At 42.2% G+C, this 18,966-nt stretch overlaps 1 protein-coding gene and 1 long non-coding RNA gene across 2 annotated transcripts; one reads left to right on the top strand and one right to left on the bottom strand.

Moving 5' to 3' along the window:
- Positions 1 to 2,068: 2,068 nt before the first annotated feature.
- Positions 2,069 to 6,156, bottom strand: LOC138147982 (myb/SANT-like DNA-binding domain-containing protein 7). Its single transcript, XM_069070584.1, has 2 exons — positions 3,977 to 6,156; positions 2,069 to 2,763 (listed from the first exon to the last, which is right to left on the bottom strand). The coding sequence occupies exons 1-2, from the start codon at positions 4,656 to 4,658 to the stop codon at positions 2,354 to 2,356; spliced, it is 1,092 nt and encodes a 363-aa protein (XP_068926685.1). The 5' UTR covers positions 4,659 to 6,156; the 3' UTR covers positions 2,069 to 2,353.
- A 2,928-nt stretch (positions 6,157 to 9,084) lies between these two features.
- Positions 9,085 to 14,113, top strand: LOC138147981 (uncharacterized). Its single transcript, XR_011164955.1, has 3 exons — positions 9,085 to 9,453; positions 12,508 to 12,590; positions 13,990 to 14,113. It is a non-coding gene; the product is annotated as an uncharacterized lncRNA (long non-coding RNA).
- The last annotated feature ends 4,853 nt before the right edge of the window (positions 14,114 to 18,966 follow it).

Genomic DNA, 18,966 nt, shown 5'->3' with positions numbered 1-18,966 from the left:
AGAGAGAACAGGGAGAGACAGAACAGAGAGAAAGAGAGAGAGGACAGCGAGAACAGGGAGAGAGAGACAGAGAGAGAGAGAGAGAGAGAGAACAGGGAGAAAGAGAGAGAACAGGGAGAGATGGAGAGAAATAGAGGCCAGAGAGACAGACAGAAAGAACAGAGAGACAGAGAGAGAATAGAGAGAGAGAGAGAACAGAGAGAGAGCAGAGAGACAGAGAGAACAAAGAGAGAGACAGAAAGAACAGAGAGAGAGAACAGAGAGAAAGAGAGAGGACAAAGCATGGAGGGAAGGAGGATGGAGAGAGAGAGAGACAGAGAGACAGAGACAGAGACAGAGACAGAGAGAAACAGAGACAGAGACAGAGACAGAGACAGAGAGAAAGAGAGAGAGAGAGAGAGAGAGAGAGAGAGAGAGAGAGAGAGAGAGAGAGAGAGAGAGAAACAGAGAGAGAAACAGAGAGAGACAGAGATTTATGACCTTAGGTCTCACAAGAATTGAAAAAAAGAGGTAAACCATGTTTAAGTGGGTGAAATTAATGTATAATTGTTGTAACAGTCGCGATGTATAACCAGGTCCTTTAACTTTCTTGATTGATTTCCAGATAGTTCCTTCTTTTGTACCAGTTTCCATTTCTTGGAAATCAAAGGTAGAAGTAAAGATGGGAATAGGGATGAGTTGATGAATTTCAGTTGTGAAACGTGTCAAAATTTAGGGACATTCATGCTCTTATGGACATGATGGGATCAATGACTTAGAACTGAAAGGAATCTTAGAAGCCATTGAATCAAACCCCTTCATTTTATTTTATGTTTACAGATGAGGAAACTGAGGTTCAGTGAGGATAAATGACTTGCCTAGGGTCACATATCTAGCAAGTAGGGTTTGAACTCCGGTTCCAAGCCCAGCATTCTGTCTGCTATTCATACTAACTACCAAAGCATAAGTAACACTCCTATCTCCCCATGCCCCCTTTTTTTTTGAGGAGCAATTGGGGTTAAGTGACTTGTCCAAGGTCACACAGCTAATAAGTGTTAAGGGTCTGAGGCTGGATTTTAACTCAGGTCCTCCTGACTCCAGGGCCGGATATTTACTGCACCACCTAGCTGTCCCTGTCCCCATGCCTTTTGCTTTTTAGCTAGGTGGTACAGTGGATAGAGCATTGGGCCTGCAGTCAGGAAGACTCATCTTCATTAGGTCAAATCCTATTTACTAGCTGTGTGACCCTGGGCAAGTCACTTAACCCTGTTTACTTTAGTTTCTTCAGCTGTAAAATGAGCTGGAGAAGGGAATAGTAAACCACTTCAGTGTCTTTGCCAAGAAAACCCCAAATGGGATCATGAAGAGTTGGACACAATTGGAAAACTACTCAACTACCACACACACAAAAAAAAACCCCAAACAAAACAAGGTGTGATCTTGCAGGGCCCTTTGGTAAAAGCTTGCCAATCCAAATTTACCATAATCCAAAGCCTCAGATCTGATAGACCTTAGAGATTCTCCGGTACAATGCTCTCATTTTATAAATAAGGCATGTGAATACCAGAAAGGAATAGGGCAAGTGACTTGCCCAAGGTCATCTAAATTCACTCTGCATCTATTGCTTGTTGGCAAGTATAGGTTGTTTTAAAAATGCTATCCGGCTGGGTGGGGTGGGGGTAGAGTAGGAAGACACATCTAGTATGGTACCTCTTTGTGATAGTATCACCTGACTCAAGCTTCTCTAGTGCCCATTTCCTCATCCCTGTTGTTATTTAGTGATGTTTGATTCTTCATGACTCCATTTGGGGTTTTCTTGGCAAAGATACTGGAGTGGTTTGCCATTTCTTTCTCCAGCTCATTTTTCAGATGAGGAAACCAAGGCAGGGTTAAGTGACTTACCCAGGGTCACACAGCTAGTAAGTGTATGCGGCTGGGTTTGAATTCAAATCTCCAGGCCCTGTGTCCTATCCAGTGTGCCACCTGACTGCCTTACTCATCCCTGAGTTCCCACCTAGCAAAGACTTGTTCCACTTTTGTCTCCTGGGCTGAAGTAAACCTGAACAGAAAGAAAATTTGAAAAAATTCCCCCCTAGAAATCCTTTTTTATTTCATAGCCTCAAACCCTTTTGCTTTGATGGCCTTAGTCTTGGTCCCCATGTCCTCTAACCCCCTAGTCTTCTGTTCTTCCTCAAAGGTTTCCCACTGACTTTCTCCTGAAAGAAAAGTTTTTGACTCTTGTAAGGTAACAAACTGAAAGAACAAAATAAAACAGTTTCTGCAGAAAAAAAAAAAGTTGCTTCTCCCAAGCTCCTTGGGATGTCAGAAGTGCCTGAGGTTGGAGGATGGGGAGACAGCCAGAGGTCTGAAGGTCTTATTCCTGACCCAGACGGCCAACGGAAGACCTCAATAGGGCCACCCCCTCGTGGACATCATCTGCAACATCCTGCAAGATAGCCACTACTTCTTGGCGCTGGGCATAACTGTCTCGTGCCACCTGAACCAGGGCTGCCATGTGTGCGTTGTGCTGGTCCAAGTGGTGCTGCAGTTGAGCCACTGACTCCCGTGCCAGCTGGCTGGCCAGGCGGCGATTCTCTGCCATTTCGGAGGCAATCATGGCAGCTGCTGTTTGGTGCCGCCTGAAGTTGCGAGCCCTTGATGGAAACTGGCGGGCCCGGCCAGATAGTCCTCCAAAGGTGGTGGTTGTCACTACTGGTGCTGGTGGGGTTGGTGGTAGTGGTATCTCCCTTTGGGATAGATTTGGACCTGGCTTTCTCTGGAAACCTAGAGAAGTTAAAAAAAGAAAAATAAATGTAGTTCTCACCTCCCTGCCTCCCATTCTTCTTCATCTCATTCTAGTATCACCTTTTTAGAAAAACAGTCAATTATGGGGGCAGGTAGGTGGCACAGTAAATAGAGCACTGGCCCTGGAGTCAGGAGGACCTGAGTTCAAATCTGGCCTCAGACACTTGACACTTACTAGCTGTGTGACCTTGGGTAAGTCACTTAACCCCAATTGCCTTGCCTTTTCCCCTCCCAAAAAGGAAAAAAAAAAGGAAATAGTCAATTATGATTGGAGGCAGGTAGGTGGCACAGTGGATAAAGAAGACAGTAAGTCAGGAAGGCCTGAGTTCAAATCCAGCCTTGGATGCTTACTAGCTATATGACCCTGGGCAAGTCACTTAACTTCTTTTTTCCTCAGTTTCCTCAACTGTAAAAGGGGGATGATAACAGCAACTACTTCTCAGGGTTGTTGTGAGCATCAGAGGAGATAATATTTTCAAAGTGCTTACGATAGGACCTGGCACATACTGTGTGTTTAATAAATGCTTGTTTCCTTTCTATAACTAGTTATCATGATCACAGTAAAGAGATACCATTGCATAATGGAAAGAGGGGAAGGGTATAAGTATTTCTATAGAGCCTACTGTGTGCCAGCTATTTTGCTAAATGCTTTACAGTTATTATCTCATTTGATCCTCACAACAACCCCACAAAGTTAGATAATGTTATTAGCCCCCTTTTACAGTTGAGAAAACTGAGACAAACAAAGGTTAAGTGATTTGCCCAGGGTCACACGGCTAGTAAATGTCTGAGGCTAGATTTGAATTCAGGTGTTCTATCCACTGTACCTCCTAGCTGCTCAAAATGAGAGGACTTTGTGATCTAATACTCTAGTCACATTTACTGAACCCCCCCCTACCAAAACTCTAGAGTTATATCTCAGTATCATATATTAGTGTTGGAAGGGACTTTGGAGGTGATTTTGTTTAACTTATCCATTTTACAGATGAAGACTTTAAGGTCTTAACAAGTGACTTGCGTACAGTCATGGGGAGTAAAGGGCAGAACCGGGATTAATTCAAGTCATTCTCTGCCAATCTCAGCACTCCTTTCACCCTGTGGTCCTGCCCCCATCTATAGGAGCCTTCTAACGTCTCTTGTTCCCCTCTGACCACCCTCCCCCTCAGGGGCTGCAGTACACCTGACCACTTACCTGTCCCAGTCTGATGGCCGGTCTCTCTACAGTCCTTTCCTCCCTCTGCTCTAGCTTGGCCATCTGGGTTTAAATCATTAGGCAGTTCTGCCACCTTCACCTTAAGCAGATGCTCTGTGTCTGGCCTCTGTTGCTGCTGTTGTTTGTAGAGCTGGGGGGGACAGTCCTCCGTGGCTTCCTTCTCTTCACCTCTATTCTCCCCACCTTCTAATTGCTGTTGGGAATAATTCGGATCACACTGCTGCTGTTGCTTCTGCTCTAAGGCGTGCTTGGGGCTGGCAGTGGTGACCTGGGTCTGTAGCACCCGGTTCATTTCTTCATAAAAGGGGCATCCTTGAGGGGCCATCCCAGAATGCAAGACTGCTGCATGAGCCTTCTTGTAAGCCACTTTGAGAGCCTTGAACTTGGTACGGCATTGGTGGGCATGTCGGACATAGCCTTGTTCCTGGAGCCGCCGGGCCACATCCTCATACACAGAAGTGTTACGGTGGACTGTCTTCAGGCGCCGCCGAATGGCTGGCTCTTCCATGATGGCCAGGAGGTGCCGGATCTCTGCTGGGGCCCAATGGACCCCAGCTGGATCCTGCTGGAAAGACTGGGAAGGTCTGCCTGGCTCTTGGTTGGGTGGCATGGGGGCTGAGGCCATCGGTGGCAAGGTTGAGGAAGTTCCCTCTTGACGCATAATCTTCCAGATTAGGCTTGAGGAAGGAGGCAAAATGATATAACCAGGGTACCTTCCTTCCTCTTATGGCCCTAGGAGGGAGTAGGGTGGCTGTTACTGCACTGGGCAGGGTGACCTCAGGTCCAACGTGAACAACCCTGAACTTGAGCTTGATCTTTTTCCCAACAAGAGTGTGGAATGGAAGCCTTAGGGTATCTGCCGAAGAACTAGAGGATGGATGATGGGATCTCTGGGGAAAACTGCTGCTGTTGCTGCTTCTTCTTCTGTAGCTGCTGGTGGACCTAAAAGGATGGTCCTCAGAGAACCAGTGGTGATGTGATAAATGCCAGAGCCTGATGATGTCCTGGGCTCCTGCTGCTTGTCCCTCTGAGGCTGACCAGCCCTGAGACTCTGAGTAGATCCAAGGCCAAGCTGGGCTGTGGTGAAGGCCACCACCTTGTACGGTCAGGGAGAGATGACTTCAACTTGGCTCCAGGGATCCTGGCCGCAGTCCCCTGCCTCCGTAGGGTTCCCCCCAGCTCAACCAGAGGAGGTGATTTGACTCTTACCTTCTCTTTCTAGATTGAGCAGGAAGGCAGCTCCAGGGCTGTGCAAATATCAGAGCTGCAGACAGCTTGACTGCTTACTTACCTCCAGTTAAATATGGCTCCTTCACAGCTAACAGCTGAAGGGCCAGTAGGTCCAGCACGACTGGTTAGCCAATGAGGAAGCACGCCCTAAGCAGGGGGGACATGGAGGGGAACCACGCACTCCAATAGACCGGTTGCACTGTTTGCATTGCAAGCCAAACAAACGTCTTTGTTGGAAAACCCCTTCAGCTGCAACTGAACAGACCGGTTCCCACAGTACAGTTCACTGTAGTAGCTTACAGGGCCAGACTGGTTTCTGAGCTAAGAAAGTACCACCCACAGCTTTAAGCTCCAGTTTGTTTCTCCCTGCTAAACAGAAAAATTGTTATGATGAAGATCGGCCTTTCGGAGTATAAGGCTGGGGTGTGAGAGATTACTTCTGGGATCAAGGACTTATGCATGGGAAGAAGGGTCAGAAGAATATGACAGAGTTAGGTGTGCAGAATTGCCACACACAGTTCTGACTCCTCTCACCCTCTTCTAGTTGTTTCTCTGCCAGGGCTGCCACAGAACAAACAGAGAGCTCTTTTAGGGCCCTTGTGGTACTCCAAGAGGGTCTTTTCCAAAATATTCCCTGGGCCACAACAGGCCCTAAATGGGTGTTGCATCTGTCTGTATACTAGGCCTTCAAACAAATATCAAGGCTTGTCCCAACATCATATCATGCCGTCCAGGCCAATATCCCACAGTGAAGTTGAGAGTCCTATTTATAGAACAAGAGAGCATAAGGGCTAAAAAAGTCTGACGTTAGGGATGAGGTTTCAGAGCCCCAACCAGTGAACCAGGAGTCAGGTAGGGGTAAAAGAAAAGAATGCAGAACGATCAGATAAAGCTTAGAGTGAGATATAAGATCATCCTGGGAGCATTTAAGATGAGATTGGAATGGGGACAACAAGCATATAAAAGATGCAAAAAAAAAACCCAACTGTATAAATGTTATCATAGTGAAGTGAGTGGAGCCACCCCATTTGGGCTCTAACATCATAGTAATTAACATCAATAATCCTGAGGAAAAAGATAAAGCTTTGAAGAACGCAAGAGATGGAAAAAGCAATTGGATTGGATTAAGTATATACAGAGAAGTTACATGCTGGACATAATGGGGGTGAGGTACTGATTCTCAAGGTATGTGAAAGAGGGGAAACTACCAAAGATGTGGAGAAAAAAACCCTCAAAAAATGTTCTTTAAAAAAACTCAACCCACAAAAAACCCAGTAACTGAAAGAATATTCATTACTGACCTATGGCCTACTTTGCCATCTTTATTACATACATGCACACTAGACATTTTTGATGAGGGCATTAGAAAACCTATGAAGGCTTTTGAAAGTGATATACCACAGCAGATCACTTCTTTACCATCACATGGTTGATCAAAAGATGTAGAGAATCCAAAATAAACTTTTTTTCCTGATTAAAAGAAAGTATTTGACTCAGTAGAGCAAATTACTCCAATAAGGCATCTCCCATTCATATGTCAAAATTATATGAGATTCCTTCAAAGATATAAAGTAAAGATCCTTTTTTGATGACTCTAATTTTTTATATCAAGTGAGGCATAAAACAGGGACACTGAAAAGGGTGATAGATCTGGAGTAAGAGAACCTAGGTTTTAATTCTGACTCTCTTGCATGTGACCTTGGGTAAATCACTTAACTTGTCTGGGCCTTGGAATCCTCATATTTTAAATGAGCACATTGGTCTGAATGACCTCTAGGGTCCCTTGAAGCTCTAAGTCTATGAAAAGTATTTGATCCAACTATCCACATAGAAAACACTAAATGGATGGGAAAATGCCTATTGTCCAAATGATGATATATTATTGGGTGAACAGCTTATAGAATGTGTTCATTATTGTACATGGACAGTGAGCTGGTCCCAGAAAAGAATGGGAGGAAGAGATTAGATTGTATTGGACTGCCTTTGGAGAATGATGAAGTTCTTTTTAATGCTCTTAAATCTTAGGATTTTCCCTGAAGCAAGGGACCATCTTTTTAAAACTAATATTCTTCAGGTGATATTTTATGAATGTGAGTCAGGGAAAACTATAGTGTCTGAAGAGCAATAGAGAGGCACATAGTAGGACTAAGCAGGCTACAACATATTAAAAAAAGAGCTAACATTTGCATATCAATGTAAGGTTTTCAAAGGACTTTACATGTGTTGTCTCATATGATCGTTTCAACAACTCTGTCCCTGGGAGGTAGGCACTATTACTCTCCCCATTTTACACCTGGGAAAACTGAGACAAATGGAAACTAAGAAACCTATTGGGAGTCACACAGCTAGTAAGTATCTGAAACTGGATTCTAACTCTAGTCTTCCTGACTCCAAGTCCAGCAGTCTTTTGCACTATACCGTCTAGCTTCCTCAAATAAGGAATTAGTCAAGAAAAGTGGTATAGGGGCGGCCAGGTAGCACAGCGAGTAAGAGCACTGGCCCCAGTGTCGGAATGACCTGGGGAATCGAATCCGGGCTGAGACACTTAGCACCCACCCAGAAACACCTGGCCGTGTAACCTTGAGCAAGTTACTTAACCCCAATTGCTTAGGGGCGGCCAGGTGGCTCAGTGAGTAAGAGCACTGGCCCCAGTGTTTGGATGACCTGGGGATCGAATTTGGGCTCAGATACTTAGCACCACACCCAGAAATAACTGGCCGTGTAACCTTGAGCAAGTTACTTAACCCCAATTACTTTAAAAAAAAAAGTGGTATAAAAGGTATCATTAAAGAAATATCTAATTGAAGAAGATGGGTTAGTCACATAGAGAGAGTGAAGAATAGCCAGTGGACCTCTGACTTGCCCCATTGGTATCCTCTCTATGTTAAGAGAATATAATAAGGCCCTTAGAACCTTGGGTGGATCCCCAGGGTCAAATTTATGGAAGGATATGGATAAGAATCACACAAGATGGGTGGGCACAGAACTCAATCTGCTTTGGCAGATTCACTGGAGTATGTGTATAACAATGTGCTAGGTACTGGAGATATGAAATCCAAGTGGAAAACAATTATTTCTCTCAAGGAGCTGACATTCTTCTCACATGTGAGAGAGAGCAGAGGCCACCTAACAGAGCTCAGTTATCACAGTACTTTGGGCTACATGTAGTGGTGCTAGACAATGGGAGGCCCATCATCCAAGGGTGGAGAGTATACTCTGCCTGTGATTAAATCCTGAGGAAAGGCTTGGCGACCTTGTTTCTGGAAGTGCCTGATGATATGAAATGATTGAGATGAAGAGATGTACCTCTCCACTTCAGAGCACGTGTAAGAATGACTACTAATTATGATAATTACAAGGTGAAGAAGGATTTTTCTCTCCCTTTCTTTCTCTCTTCCTTTCCTCTTTTCCCTTCTCCTTCTTTTCCCATAATCCTTCTGTCTCTCTTCTCTTCCTTTCCCTTCCTTTTCTCTCTCTCTCTTCTCTGTCTCTCCTCCATCTCTTCCCTTCCTCTCCATCTTTTACTCCCTCCTTCCTTCTCCCTCTCTTCTTTTCCTTTCCCTTTCCATCTCTTCCTTTCATTTTCCTCTCTTCCCTTTCTCTACTTTTTCCTCCCTCCTTCCCTCTCCTTCTCTGCACTTCTCCCTCTTGCCCTCCTTCCTTCCCATTCCCCACTTCCTTTCCCTATTTCCCTCTTCCTCTTTTTCTCTTTTCCTTTCCCATCCTTCTCCCTGTCCCCTTTTATCTCCCTCCCCCCTCTACCTTTTCCCTTCCTCTTCTCCTTCCTCTCTTTCCTTCCTTTCCCCTTCCCCTTCCTCTTTCCCTACCTCTTTTTCTCTCCCTTTCCATTTCCCTCTTCCCCTCTCTCCTTCTCCCTCTCCCTGCCTGGTTATATTAAAATGAGGAGGCAAAGACCTTTCTAAGCCTCAGGATGGGGAGAGAGCTAACACCAGCAGCACTTTCCCCACTCTGGTTCATCTGAAGCTGTGAGAACATGGTTCTGCTGTTGCTTGTGTTGCTGTTGTGTCTACTTTTTCTTCCCTTAGGTGAAGGAATATAGAACGGACTAGGCTGTGACCTTGTGAGCTTAAAAATTTTAGAAGAGTGAGCTGCCAAAGGTCCAGAGATGGATGTCTGTGCCAGATTTTGTGGACTCTGCGTGCCCAGTGAGAAGCAAGGCACAGAGAAGCTTGACTCAGCAGAGCAGTGTTGCAGGTGGCCAAGAGGTAGTGACATCAGCTCATCCATTGGCCATGTTATTGTACTTGCAAGTGAATTTGGTGGGTTAATGCTTTGTAGCAACCACTTTAATTTTGATCCCACTCCCTTGAGGGACTGAAGAGTTACAAAGGAGAGTCTGCTCTCACTATTCTGCCCTGCCTAGTTCAGAGGAACGGTTTATACTTCTGTTCTTTATAAGTCCTCTCAGCAAGTATACCCTTGTGAAAGCTAATTGATCTTAATTGGTTAAATGATACTGGAGTGCTAATCACTGGAGGGTGTCAATCATACCAGGGAAATAGTAACTGTAATTGGTGGTTGATATTAGAGAGAACATACCAGAATGGGGGCTCAAGCTGATAGCATTAGAAACACAACCCCTCAAGCTTTTGAGAGGGAAGTACAGCTGGTCTTATTCTGGGAACCCCAGTTCTAGGAACCTGCTAGAGCATGTGGATTGGAACAGTATGTCCAGTGTGGTGCTGCACATATATTACAGGTAGTAAAACCAAGGTACAGGAAGGTTAAATGTTTTATTGAAAAGCATATTATCTGGGTGGCCAGGTGGCACAGTGAGTAAAAGTGCTGGCCCCAGAGTCCAGAGACCTGGGATGGTTCCCAGCTCAGATACTTAACACCCACACAAAGTAACTGGCCATGTAACCTTGAGCAAGTTACTTAACCCTGATTGCTTTAAAAAAAAAAAGCACATTATCTTCACTTCCACAGCTACCACCACTTCTATCAATACCATAATCATTGGGTGGTAGCAATCACATAGTGAAAAGAGCTGTGTTCAAATCCTGACTCTGACACTTACTACTGGTACCTATGTGACTATGAACAAATCACTTAACTTAGTTTCCTCATCTTTAAAATGGGGAGAATAATATTACAATTGTTGTATTTATTACAATTGTTGGGCATATATTGTGAGATAATGTATTTGTCAAGGCTTTTAAATTCTAAAAAAAAAACCCCAAACCATAAATTTAAGTTGCTATTAATATAAAGTATATAAAAATGCTTTGGGGAGTATAAAGCACTACATATGGATATCTATACACATATATAGTCTCTTAAAAATTCCTTAAATACCTATCACATTTGAAATAAGGGCTATTTCACCAGCCAACTAGATGCCCAGTTATTCTTTGATCATTTTGGAGGTCTCTTTCATTTTAAATGAACAAGGTGTCTTTGGAGCTTGGCAGAAAGTAATAATAAATGGCTATTTGTAAATGCCCCTTCCCTGGGTGATTCTTTCTGCTGCCAGCTCAGAAAGACACAAGATGGACAAAAGCCAAGAAAATGTTCCATTTGAAGTCAGTGTCAGATCAAAGAGTTTTTGTTTTTTTGTTTTAGTGCCACATAAAAAAATCAGTTAAACACTTTGGAAAATAGACAAACATTCAATGTTTAGCCCTCCAGGCTGGGTCCTATAGCCCTTTATAGTGCAAACAGAAGCTATTTGTTGTTGTTTACTTATTTTTCAGTCTTGTCCTATTCTTCCTGACCCCATTTTGTTTTGTTTTGTTTTTGTAAAGATACTGGAATGGTTTGTCATTTCCTTCTCCAACTCATTTTGCAGATAGGGAAACTGAGGCAAACAGGGTAAAGTGATTTGCCCAGGATCACACAGTTATTATGTGTCTGAGGCGAGATTTGAACTTAGGTCTTCCTAACTCCAGGACTGGCACTCTATCCACTACCCACCTAGCTGGCCCCTTACTAGGTGCTAAGCACTGTACTAAGTCCTGGAGATATACATATAAAAGCAAATTAATTAATTTCCTTGTGCTCAAGGAACTTATTTTCCAATAGGAGGTGACAAAAATACATAGGAGATTTGTACCAGGAATAAGCATTCTGGTCCTGAAATTTACAAGGATGGTGAGAAGGACCACAGCAGAAGAGAGATATCCCGCCTCAGAGCAATGGCAGAGTCGATTTGTTTCCAAAACTGGAGGAAGGTTTGGAGAAGAGGGTGCACAGGCATGATTCCTTGGTTGCCAGTCAGCTGTCAGAGGAACAGGGAGTGAGGTAAAGCATGGCTGAGGCCTGCCTAAGATAGTGGCCCAGGTAGAGCAGTCACTGAGGGCTGGTGGGGGCACAGAAGTCCTGGGGATTAAAGGGTCAAAATGAGCAACATATTCAAATATCACTAGCCTATTATCCCAAAAAGTATAATATATCTTTGTGTTACTGCCTATCTATGCATCCCTGGATTCAAACCAATAAGCAATACAATGTTGAAAGGCAATGGTATGACTTAACACTTACTAGCTCTGTGACCTTGGGCAAGTCACTTAACCCCAATTGCCCTGCCTTCCCCCCTCCAAAAAGCAAAAAAAAAAAAAAAAGGCAATGGTATGGAAGCTGAAAAGTTGGGTTGGGGATGGGGGACATTATATATCATATACAGGAAAAAGTGAGATCTAAAGATTTCAATCTGTCTTGTGTCCCAAGCATTAGCATTTATGCTGTCAAATGTTTAGTGGGCAACGAAGACAACAATGAAGTCCCCCAACCCCCAAATCTGCCTTTCCCAAGCTGCCTCCTGGTATACCAGTTTCTAATAGTTAGCATTATAGACATGGATTCAGACCTTTGAGACAGGTGGTATAGAACCATATTTGGGATTAGAATTCAGTTAATGTGAACATTTTTATTTTATTTTATTTTTTGCTTTTTGGATGGCAATTGGGGTTAAAGTGACTTGCCCAAGGTCACATGGCTAGTTTTTGTGTTAAGTGTCTGAGGCAGGATTTGAACTCAGTTCCACCGGCCTCCTGAGGCCAGTGCTCTATTCACTGCACCACCTAGCAGCCTCCTAACGTGAATATTTTATCCTGATCATCAAATACATTCTCAACTACTGCACCAAATGAAACAGATGAAAATTCATTATTTTTTTTCCTTCTGCTTTGTGTTTGTTTTTTTAAAAAAAAATACAACCTTAATAAAACAGACTTTCTTTAACCACATTATATAGCCCTGGACACAAATCTGAGCTAGATGTCAATTTTCACCCTTTATCTGATTGTAAATGTTAACAGGGATGATCAGATCATGGGAACCTTCAGATCTACTGGAGCTGAGAAACTCCTGTGCAATTAGATCTGTCTGCTTGACTCTGTGGGTAAGGACACATCTTCTGCCTTTGCTGAAGTATATGAACGACTAATGGCTCCTATTTGGTCAGAGGCAGGTAGGTGGTACAGTGGATAGAACCCTGGACCTGGAATCAGGAAGACTCGAGTTCAGATCTAGCCTTACTAGCTGTGTGACCTTGGGCAAATCACGTAATCTCTGTCTGCCTCAGTTTCCTCAACTCTAATAATAATAGCTAATATTTACATAGCTTTTACTATATTCCAGGTACTGTGCTGATTAGGTGCTTTACAATTATCATATCATTTTATCCTCACAATAATCCTGGGAGGTAGGTGCTATTATTCCCATTTTACAAAATGGGGAAACTCAGGCAAATAGAGGTTAAGTGACTTGTGCAGGGACTCACAGCAAGTAAGTATCTGAGGCTAGATTTGAAGTAAGACCTTCCTGAGTCCAGGCTCATCACTCTATCCATTGTACCATCTAGCTGCTATAAAAGGGGGTCATAATAGTACCTACCAGCAAAGGTTATTTTAAAGCTCAAACGAGATAATATTTAATATTTAATTTATTTTATAAATTACATTATACTTTATATTATATGTAATATATAATTATAAATTTATTATTAAATTATATAATTTTATAAATTTATATTATAAATTATATTATAAATAATTTAATTTAAAGATAACATTTAATAATAATTAGCACTGTGCCAGGCACATTTGTTTTTTTTTTTTCAGTTGTTTCAGTTATATCTTTATGACTCCTTGTGGGATTTTCTTGGCAAAGAAAGATTCTAGAGTGGTTTGCCAGTTTCTTCTCCAGGTCATTTTACAGATGTGAAAACTGAGGCAAACATAGTTAAGTGACTTGCCCAGTGTCAAACAGCTAAGAAGTGTCTGAGGCCAAATTTGAATTCAGGAAGATAAATCTTCCTGACTCCAGGCCTGGCACTCTATTCCCTGTACTACCTAGTTACTCACTTGGCACATAGCAGGCATTAAATAAATGCTTATTTCCTTCCTTCTTTACCTATTTCCATGACTGGTAGTCAGAGCCTGTTGGGTAACAGTAATGTCCACTGCTAATTTGGTTGGAGCTTGTAGTGGTAAGCCCCACAACTAGAAATTCATCACTTGTTTAAGAAGACTAGAAGGTCCCTGCCACATAGGCTAGTTTTCCTCTTAAAAAGCAATTAAACCATCCTTTGAGACTTAAATGGTCCAGGGGAATAAGAGACTAGTTTTTCCTTTAAAAAGCAATTAAACCATCTTTGAGACTCAGATGGTCCAGGGGACTAAGACACAGAGAGTTGACATTTACTTCATGGCTACCTAAGACATAAAAGCCCAATTCAGGAAAAGTTAGGGCTCCTTAGTATTGACAGACTTCTACTGTCTTTTACCCTTCTCGACCAGGCCTGCCATCTTATGGAAGCAAGTGAAACTGTGTGCAACTGAACCAGCATGTATCAGCCATGAGTCAACACTGCTGAATACCCTTTCCATTCTATTGTTGAATAAAGTTCCTTTTGTTAAAGGTTTTATGATCTATCAGTGTCTCATTCTGCTTTAATCCTGAGCCTGAACCACCAAAAGATTTGTCATTGACAAATAGGTTCTGAATGATCTTCTGAATTATGTGGCTGAACTCATGATTGAAGTGGGCAAAGAGTAATGTGGAGAGAGGGCAGCCTTGAGCCATTGTGTGGCCTGATACAGAGCCTGACAATCTGTGGACATGGTACTTTTGGTGATATATGGCAAGTTCTCTGAATGGGACAGGAAAGGGAACTCCATAACTATGGTGGGGTTGTTTATAGAGTTTGACAGTATAGTTGACAAGGGAGGTGTTCCCAGGGCTCATATTCTCTGGATATTGAGTCTTACACTTGGATTAAAAAAAATCAACTTCAAAACTACAAGATGGGGAGGCATAGCTACATGAAAGTTTTCTAGAAAAGGCCTGAGGCTTTTTAGTGAACCAAAGATCAGTCATTCATTATTAAACACCTACTATGTGCTTGTCAGGCAGTTAAGAGGTACAGTGGATAGACAGGTGGGCCTGGAGTCTAAGAGTCATCTTCCTGAATTCAAATCTGGTCTCAGACACCAACTGGGTGACACTGGGCCAGTCACTTAACCCCATTTGCCTTAGTTTCCTCATCTATAGAATGAGCTAGAGAAGGAAATGGCAAAACACTACTATCTCTGCCAAGAAAACCCCAAATGGGGTCACAAAGAATTGGTCACAACTGAAAAGCAACTGAACAACATGTAGATGCAATTGTGAACTATTTATAATTGTAAACTTTTTTATTTCAATCACTCCATTTAAGATCAGGGCAGTTAGTTAAACAAAAAATCTAGAAATGAAAAGTGTTTTGCAAACTTTCAAAAACTTGGTTCATCATACTTTAGAGATGAGCATTTGGACATCCTAGTCAAGGTTTGAAAATTGTACCCCTTGTGTGAACATCTCATAGAGGTTATAGGGTGTGATCCATGATACTTTAAGGAATAGAGAACTCATAAATGTACTCAGTGAACACAAGGGACTATCTTTGTCTACCAAGAGCTTTGGTGGTGGGGCAAGGGGGTGGGGAATGAGATTAGTTGAGGAATCAGGTAGGGGATCAGGAGAGGATTCATGAACTGAGTCCTTAAATAACCAAGGGATTGTAAGGGGTGGGTAGGGCTGGGGAGAGGTGCATTCTAGGCACATGAACTCAATATGAATCACCAATAGAATATAGCTACCAAAAAAACTAATGGGGTCTTCAGCTACATTAAAAAAGATGTAGTGACCAAGATTAGGGAGGTGGTAGTCCTACAATGTGCCACCCCAGTCAGATCATTCTGGATTATTGTCTTCAATTCTTAATGCATCATTTTTGGAAGGACATTGATGATCTAGGAATTGTCCAGAAGAGGAAGGTAAAGGAACTCAAGATCATGCCATCCAAGAACTGGCTGAAGGAGCTGGGGATGCTTACCTGAAGAAGAGACTTAGGATACACATGATTGCTATGTTCAAGTACTGAAGGGCTGTTATGTGGAACAATATTAATTGCTAACATTTATTTAGTGTTTACTATGTACCAGGTACTGTGCTAAGAGCTTTACAATTATTGTCTCATTTGATTCTCACAATACTCTGAGAGGTGGGTGTGATTATTCCCATTTTGCAGGTAAGGAAACTGAGGCAGCAAATAGAGGTTAATAAGCATCTAAGGGTCACATCTGAACTTAGGTCTTCCTGACTCCAGGCCAGGTTCTCTATCCATTGTGCCCCTTAGCAGTCCCCTTAGAAGGGGGATTAATTAGACTTATTCTGCTTGTCCTATAGGGGTTTGTAGAATTAGGAACAATGAATGAATGGAAATTATAAAGCAACAAATTTAGGCTTGATATCAGGAAAATCTTCATAACAATTTAAGCAGCTAACAATAGGCAGCCATGGGGCACAGTGAATGAAGGTACAGCATTACAGAATCTCAGGGATGGAAGAGAGCCCAAAAGCCATCTTGTCTAACTCATGCCCAAATTAAAACAACTCTTGTGACGTCTCCAACAAGTGATGAACCAGCTTTTGCTTGAAGACTTCTAAAAAGGGGAATCCATGGCCTGCTTACTGTATGCCGAGCACTATGCTGAGTGTTTTGCAATTATTATCTCTTTTGATCCTGACAACCACCTTGGGAGGTAGGTGCTATTATTATTCCCATTTTACAGAGGAGGAAACTGAGGCAAGCTGAGGTTAAGTGACTTGCCCAAGAGCACACAGCTAGTGTTTGAAGCTGAATTTGAACCATAAACCAGCTCCATTTGAAACATAATTTTTTTTGTTTTAAAGCCTGTTTTTTCAGAGCTATATTTCAACAAATCATAAATTAAAACAAACAATACATTGTCCCAGCTTTAAAAAATAAAATCTTGGGCAGATCAGAGAACTACATAGGTCTAGTTCCTATCTTTATTTCTCCTTGCTCTAGGCAACTCTATAAGGCTTAAGTTGTAGAGAAAGATCTAAGAGGTATTTTCCTGATCTGGGAAATAGACAGGTCTAGTCCCTACCCCCATACTTTCTCCTTCCCTGGGAACCCTGAAAAACAAAGTGTTACATTATCACCTATTTTCAGGGTATCCAAGATCTTCTACCTGCTCAGTATTGTGAGCCTGAAATTGGGTTGGCCTTGAAATAAACCAGGTGATAAGAAATTATAAATATGAACAAAAATAAAAATTGGGATACTTAGCAATACATTTTCTTGCCCCCTTTTCTCTGGACATAGTAATCAAATCAATAGCAAATAAATTCCATTTCTGCTAGCCTCAGTTTCCTCATCTGTGAAATGCAAGTAACAGTGATGGAGTGGTGGGACCTGGACCCCAAAAAGCCCTAAGACCATGTCACTGAAAGCAACCCAACCCCTCCTCCTCCCCAACCCATGAGAAAATTCTTTCCTTGTTACAGACATAGACAGAGTTGATCCTGTAATTCCTTAGATAAACAACAGATGCAGGGGTACCTGGCCCAAGGAATCTCCTCCCATCAGATCCCCAAGGTCCATACCTCTGACAACTCCCTCAATATCTGGTATCAACAAAGCTGTCTCTGCAAAACTCCCAACATTTTTCCATCCATAGATCACTGACAATTGCTTCCAGACACCTAGACCCCTTGCATTACCTTATTCCTTTCCCATATCCCTTTTCTATATAACTTATAGATTCACCCCATTAGGTTGCAAGTTCTCTAAAGGAACTCTGCCCACTTACATTGGCATTACAATAAAATGCCTCTTGACTGAAAGATGGCTTGAGTGTGTGAATGCATTCCAGGCAACGCTGCCTTGGCATTCTTGGGGTCCCAGAACCCCAAACCTCTAACCCCAAACCTCATCAATAGGACCTAGGATTGTTGTGAAAATAAAATAATATTTGTAAAACATTGCAAACCTTAAAGTAATCTATAAATGTTAGTGTTATTAGTAACAGTAGTAGTGGTAGTAGTAGTAGTAGTAGTAACAGCAACGGCGGCAGCATCGCTTCTGGAAAGAATGGGCCAGTTAATTGCCCTACAGATCAACTCACTATCCCCGAGACCACTTTCTTGACCAAAATGTCCCTTGACCACCATTCTCCTATGTGTGTTGTTTCACCCTATTACAGAGGTTCTTGACATTTTTCATGTCGTAGACCCCTTTGACAGTTTGGTGAAGTTTATTGATCTCTTCTCAGATTTTTTTAATATATTAAAATACATGGGATTATAAAGGAAACCAACTGAAGAAAAGTTATAATTTTTTCTCATCCAAATTTTCAGATCCCTTGAAATTTATTCATGGATCCTCTAGGGGTTTGTGGACCTCAAGTTAAGAATACCTGCTCTATTAAAATATAAACTCCTTGATAGCAGAAGCTATTTCTCTTTTTATATATTTGTATTCCTAGTGCTTAGTTCTGTTCCTAGCACACAGTAATCATTTACTGATCTTTTTCATTCATTCATTCAGAGTCTTATCTTGTATAAAAGTGTAAATAGGATCTTGATTCATAAATTTGTTTTTGTTCTCCAGATCGCAAATGTAGAAATCAGACACTAGTCAAATTTAAGGCTTTCGAACCATAGTCTTATAGCTAATCAATAAGACCTTAATATGCGTGCATATAGCTGGAGTTTTACATATTTCATAGAAATTAGCTCATAGGATCCTTACAACAACCCTATGAGGTCCAATAGATATAACCTGCCTCTCAAAGGCCATTTGGTATAGTTTTATGCAAATAACCTTTGGGCTACAGGTTACATAGCTCTCAACCCCTCTGAGACAAGAAAACTAAGAATTAGGTTATTCAGGAAGGAACAGGTAGTGAGTAGTAGAGCAAAGATTTAACTCTGGTCTCCTTTATGTTTGAACTTTGAAAGACAAGGGTATTTAACATCATATAACTTTGTAGAGATTGAATTTTAATGAAAGGGTAAACTGAGGTAGATCTCAGCACAAGATAACATTTATTAGCAAGGGCATATTACCTGTCAATAAATGGTCAATGGCTTTCCTCCATTAATGCCAAAGAGCCTGAGCAATAGGGCAGTTCTCCTTATACAGGGTTTTGGGAAGTACAAAGCAAAGAACAGAGTAAGGTTGATGACATCACGGGATTAAGGGCAACATGATTGATCACAGAGTTGAGGTGCAGGGAGCAAACGTAATTGGTAGGAAGTTTGGTAAGGGTCCTAGCAATGACCCGCCTTGTCCTCTGATGAGACTAAGAAGTGTTCACTGTCTGAGTGCAGGTGTGAGATACGGGCCCATGCTTTTGGACAGCAAACCTGACATCCTTAAAGGATAGCTTGGTGGAGTGAGAGTATTGAGCCCAAACTTCCTT

Source organism: Petaurus breviceps, unplaced genomic scaffold (assembly GCF_028583685.1).
Source record: "Petaurus breviceps papuanus isolate PSGF00001 unplaced genomic scaffold, PetGlider_PUasm1.0 90822, whole genome shotgun sequence".
Classification (NCBI taxonomy): Eukaryota; Metazoa; Chordata; class Mammalia; order Diprotodontia; family Petauridae; genus Petaurus; species Petaurus breviceps.
This window is presented reverse-complemented; position numbering and strand designations above follow the sequence as displayed.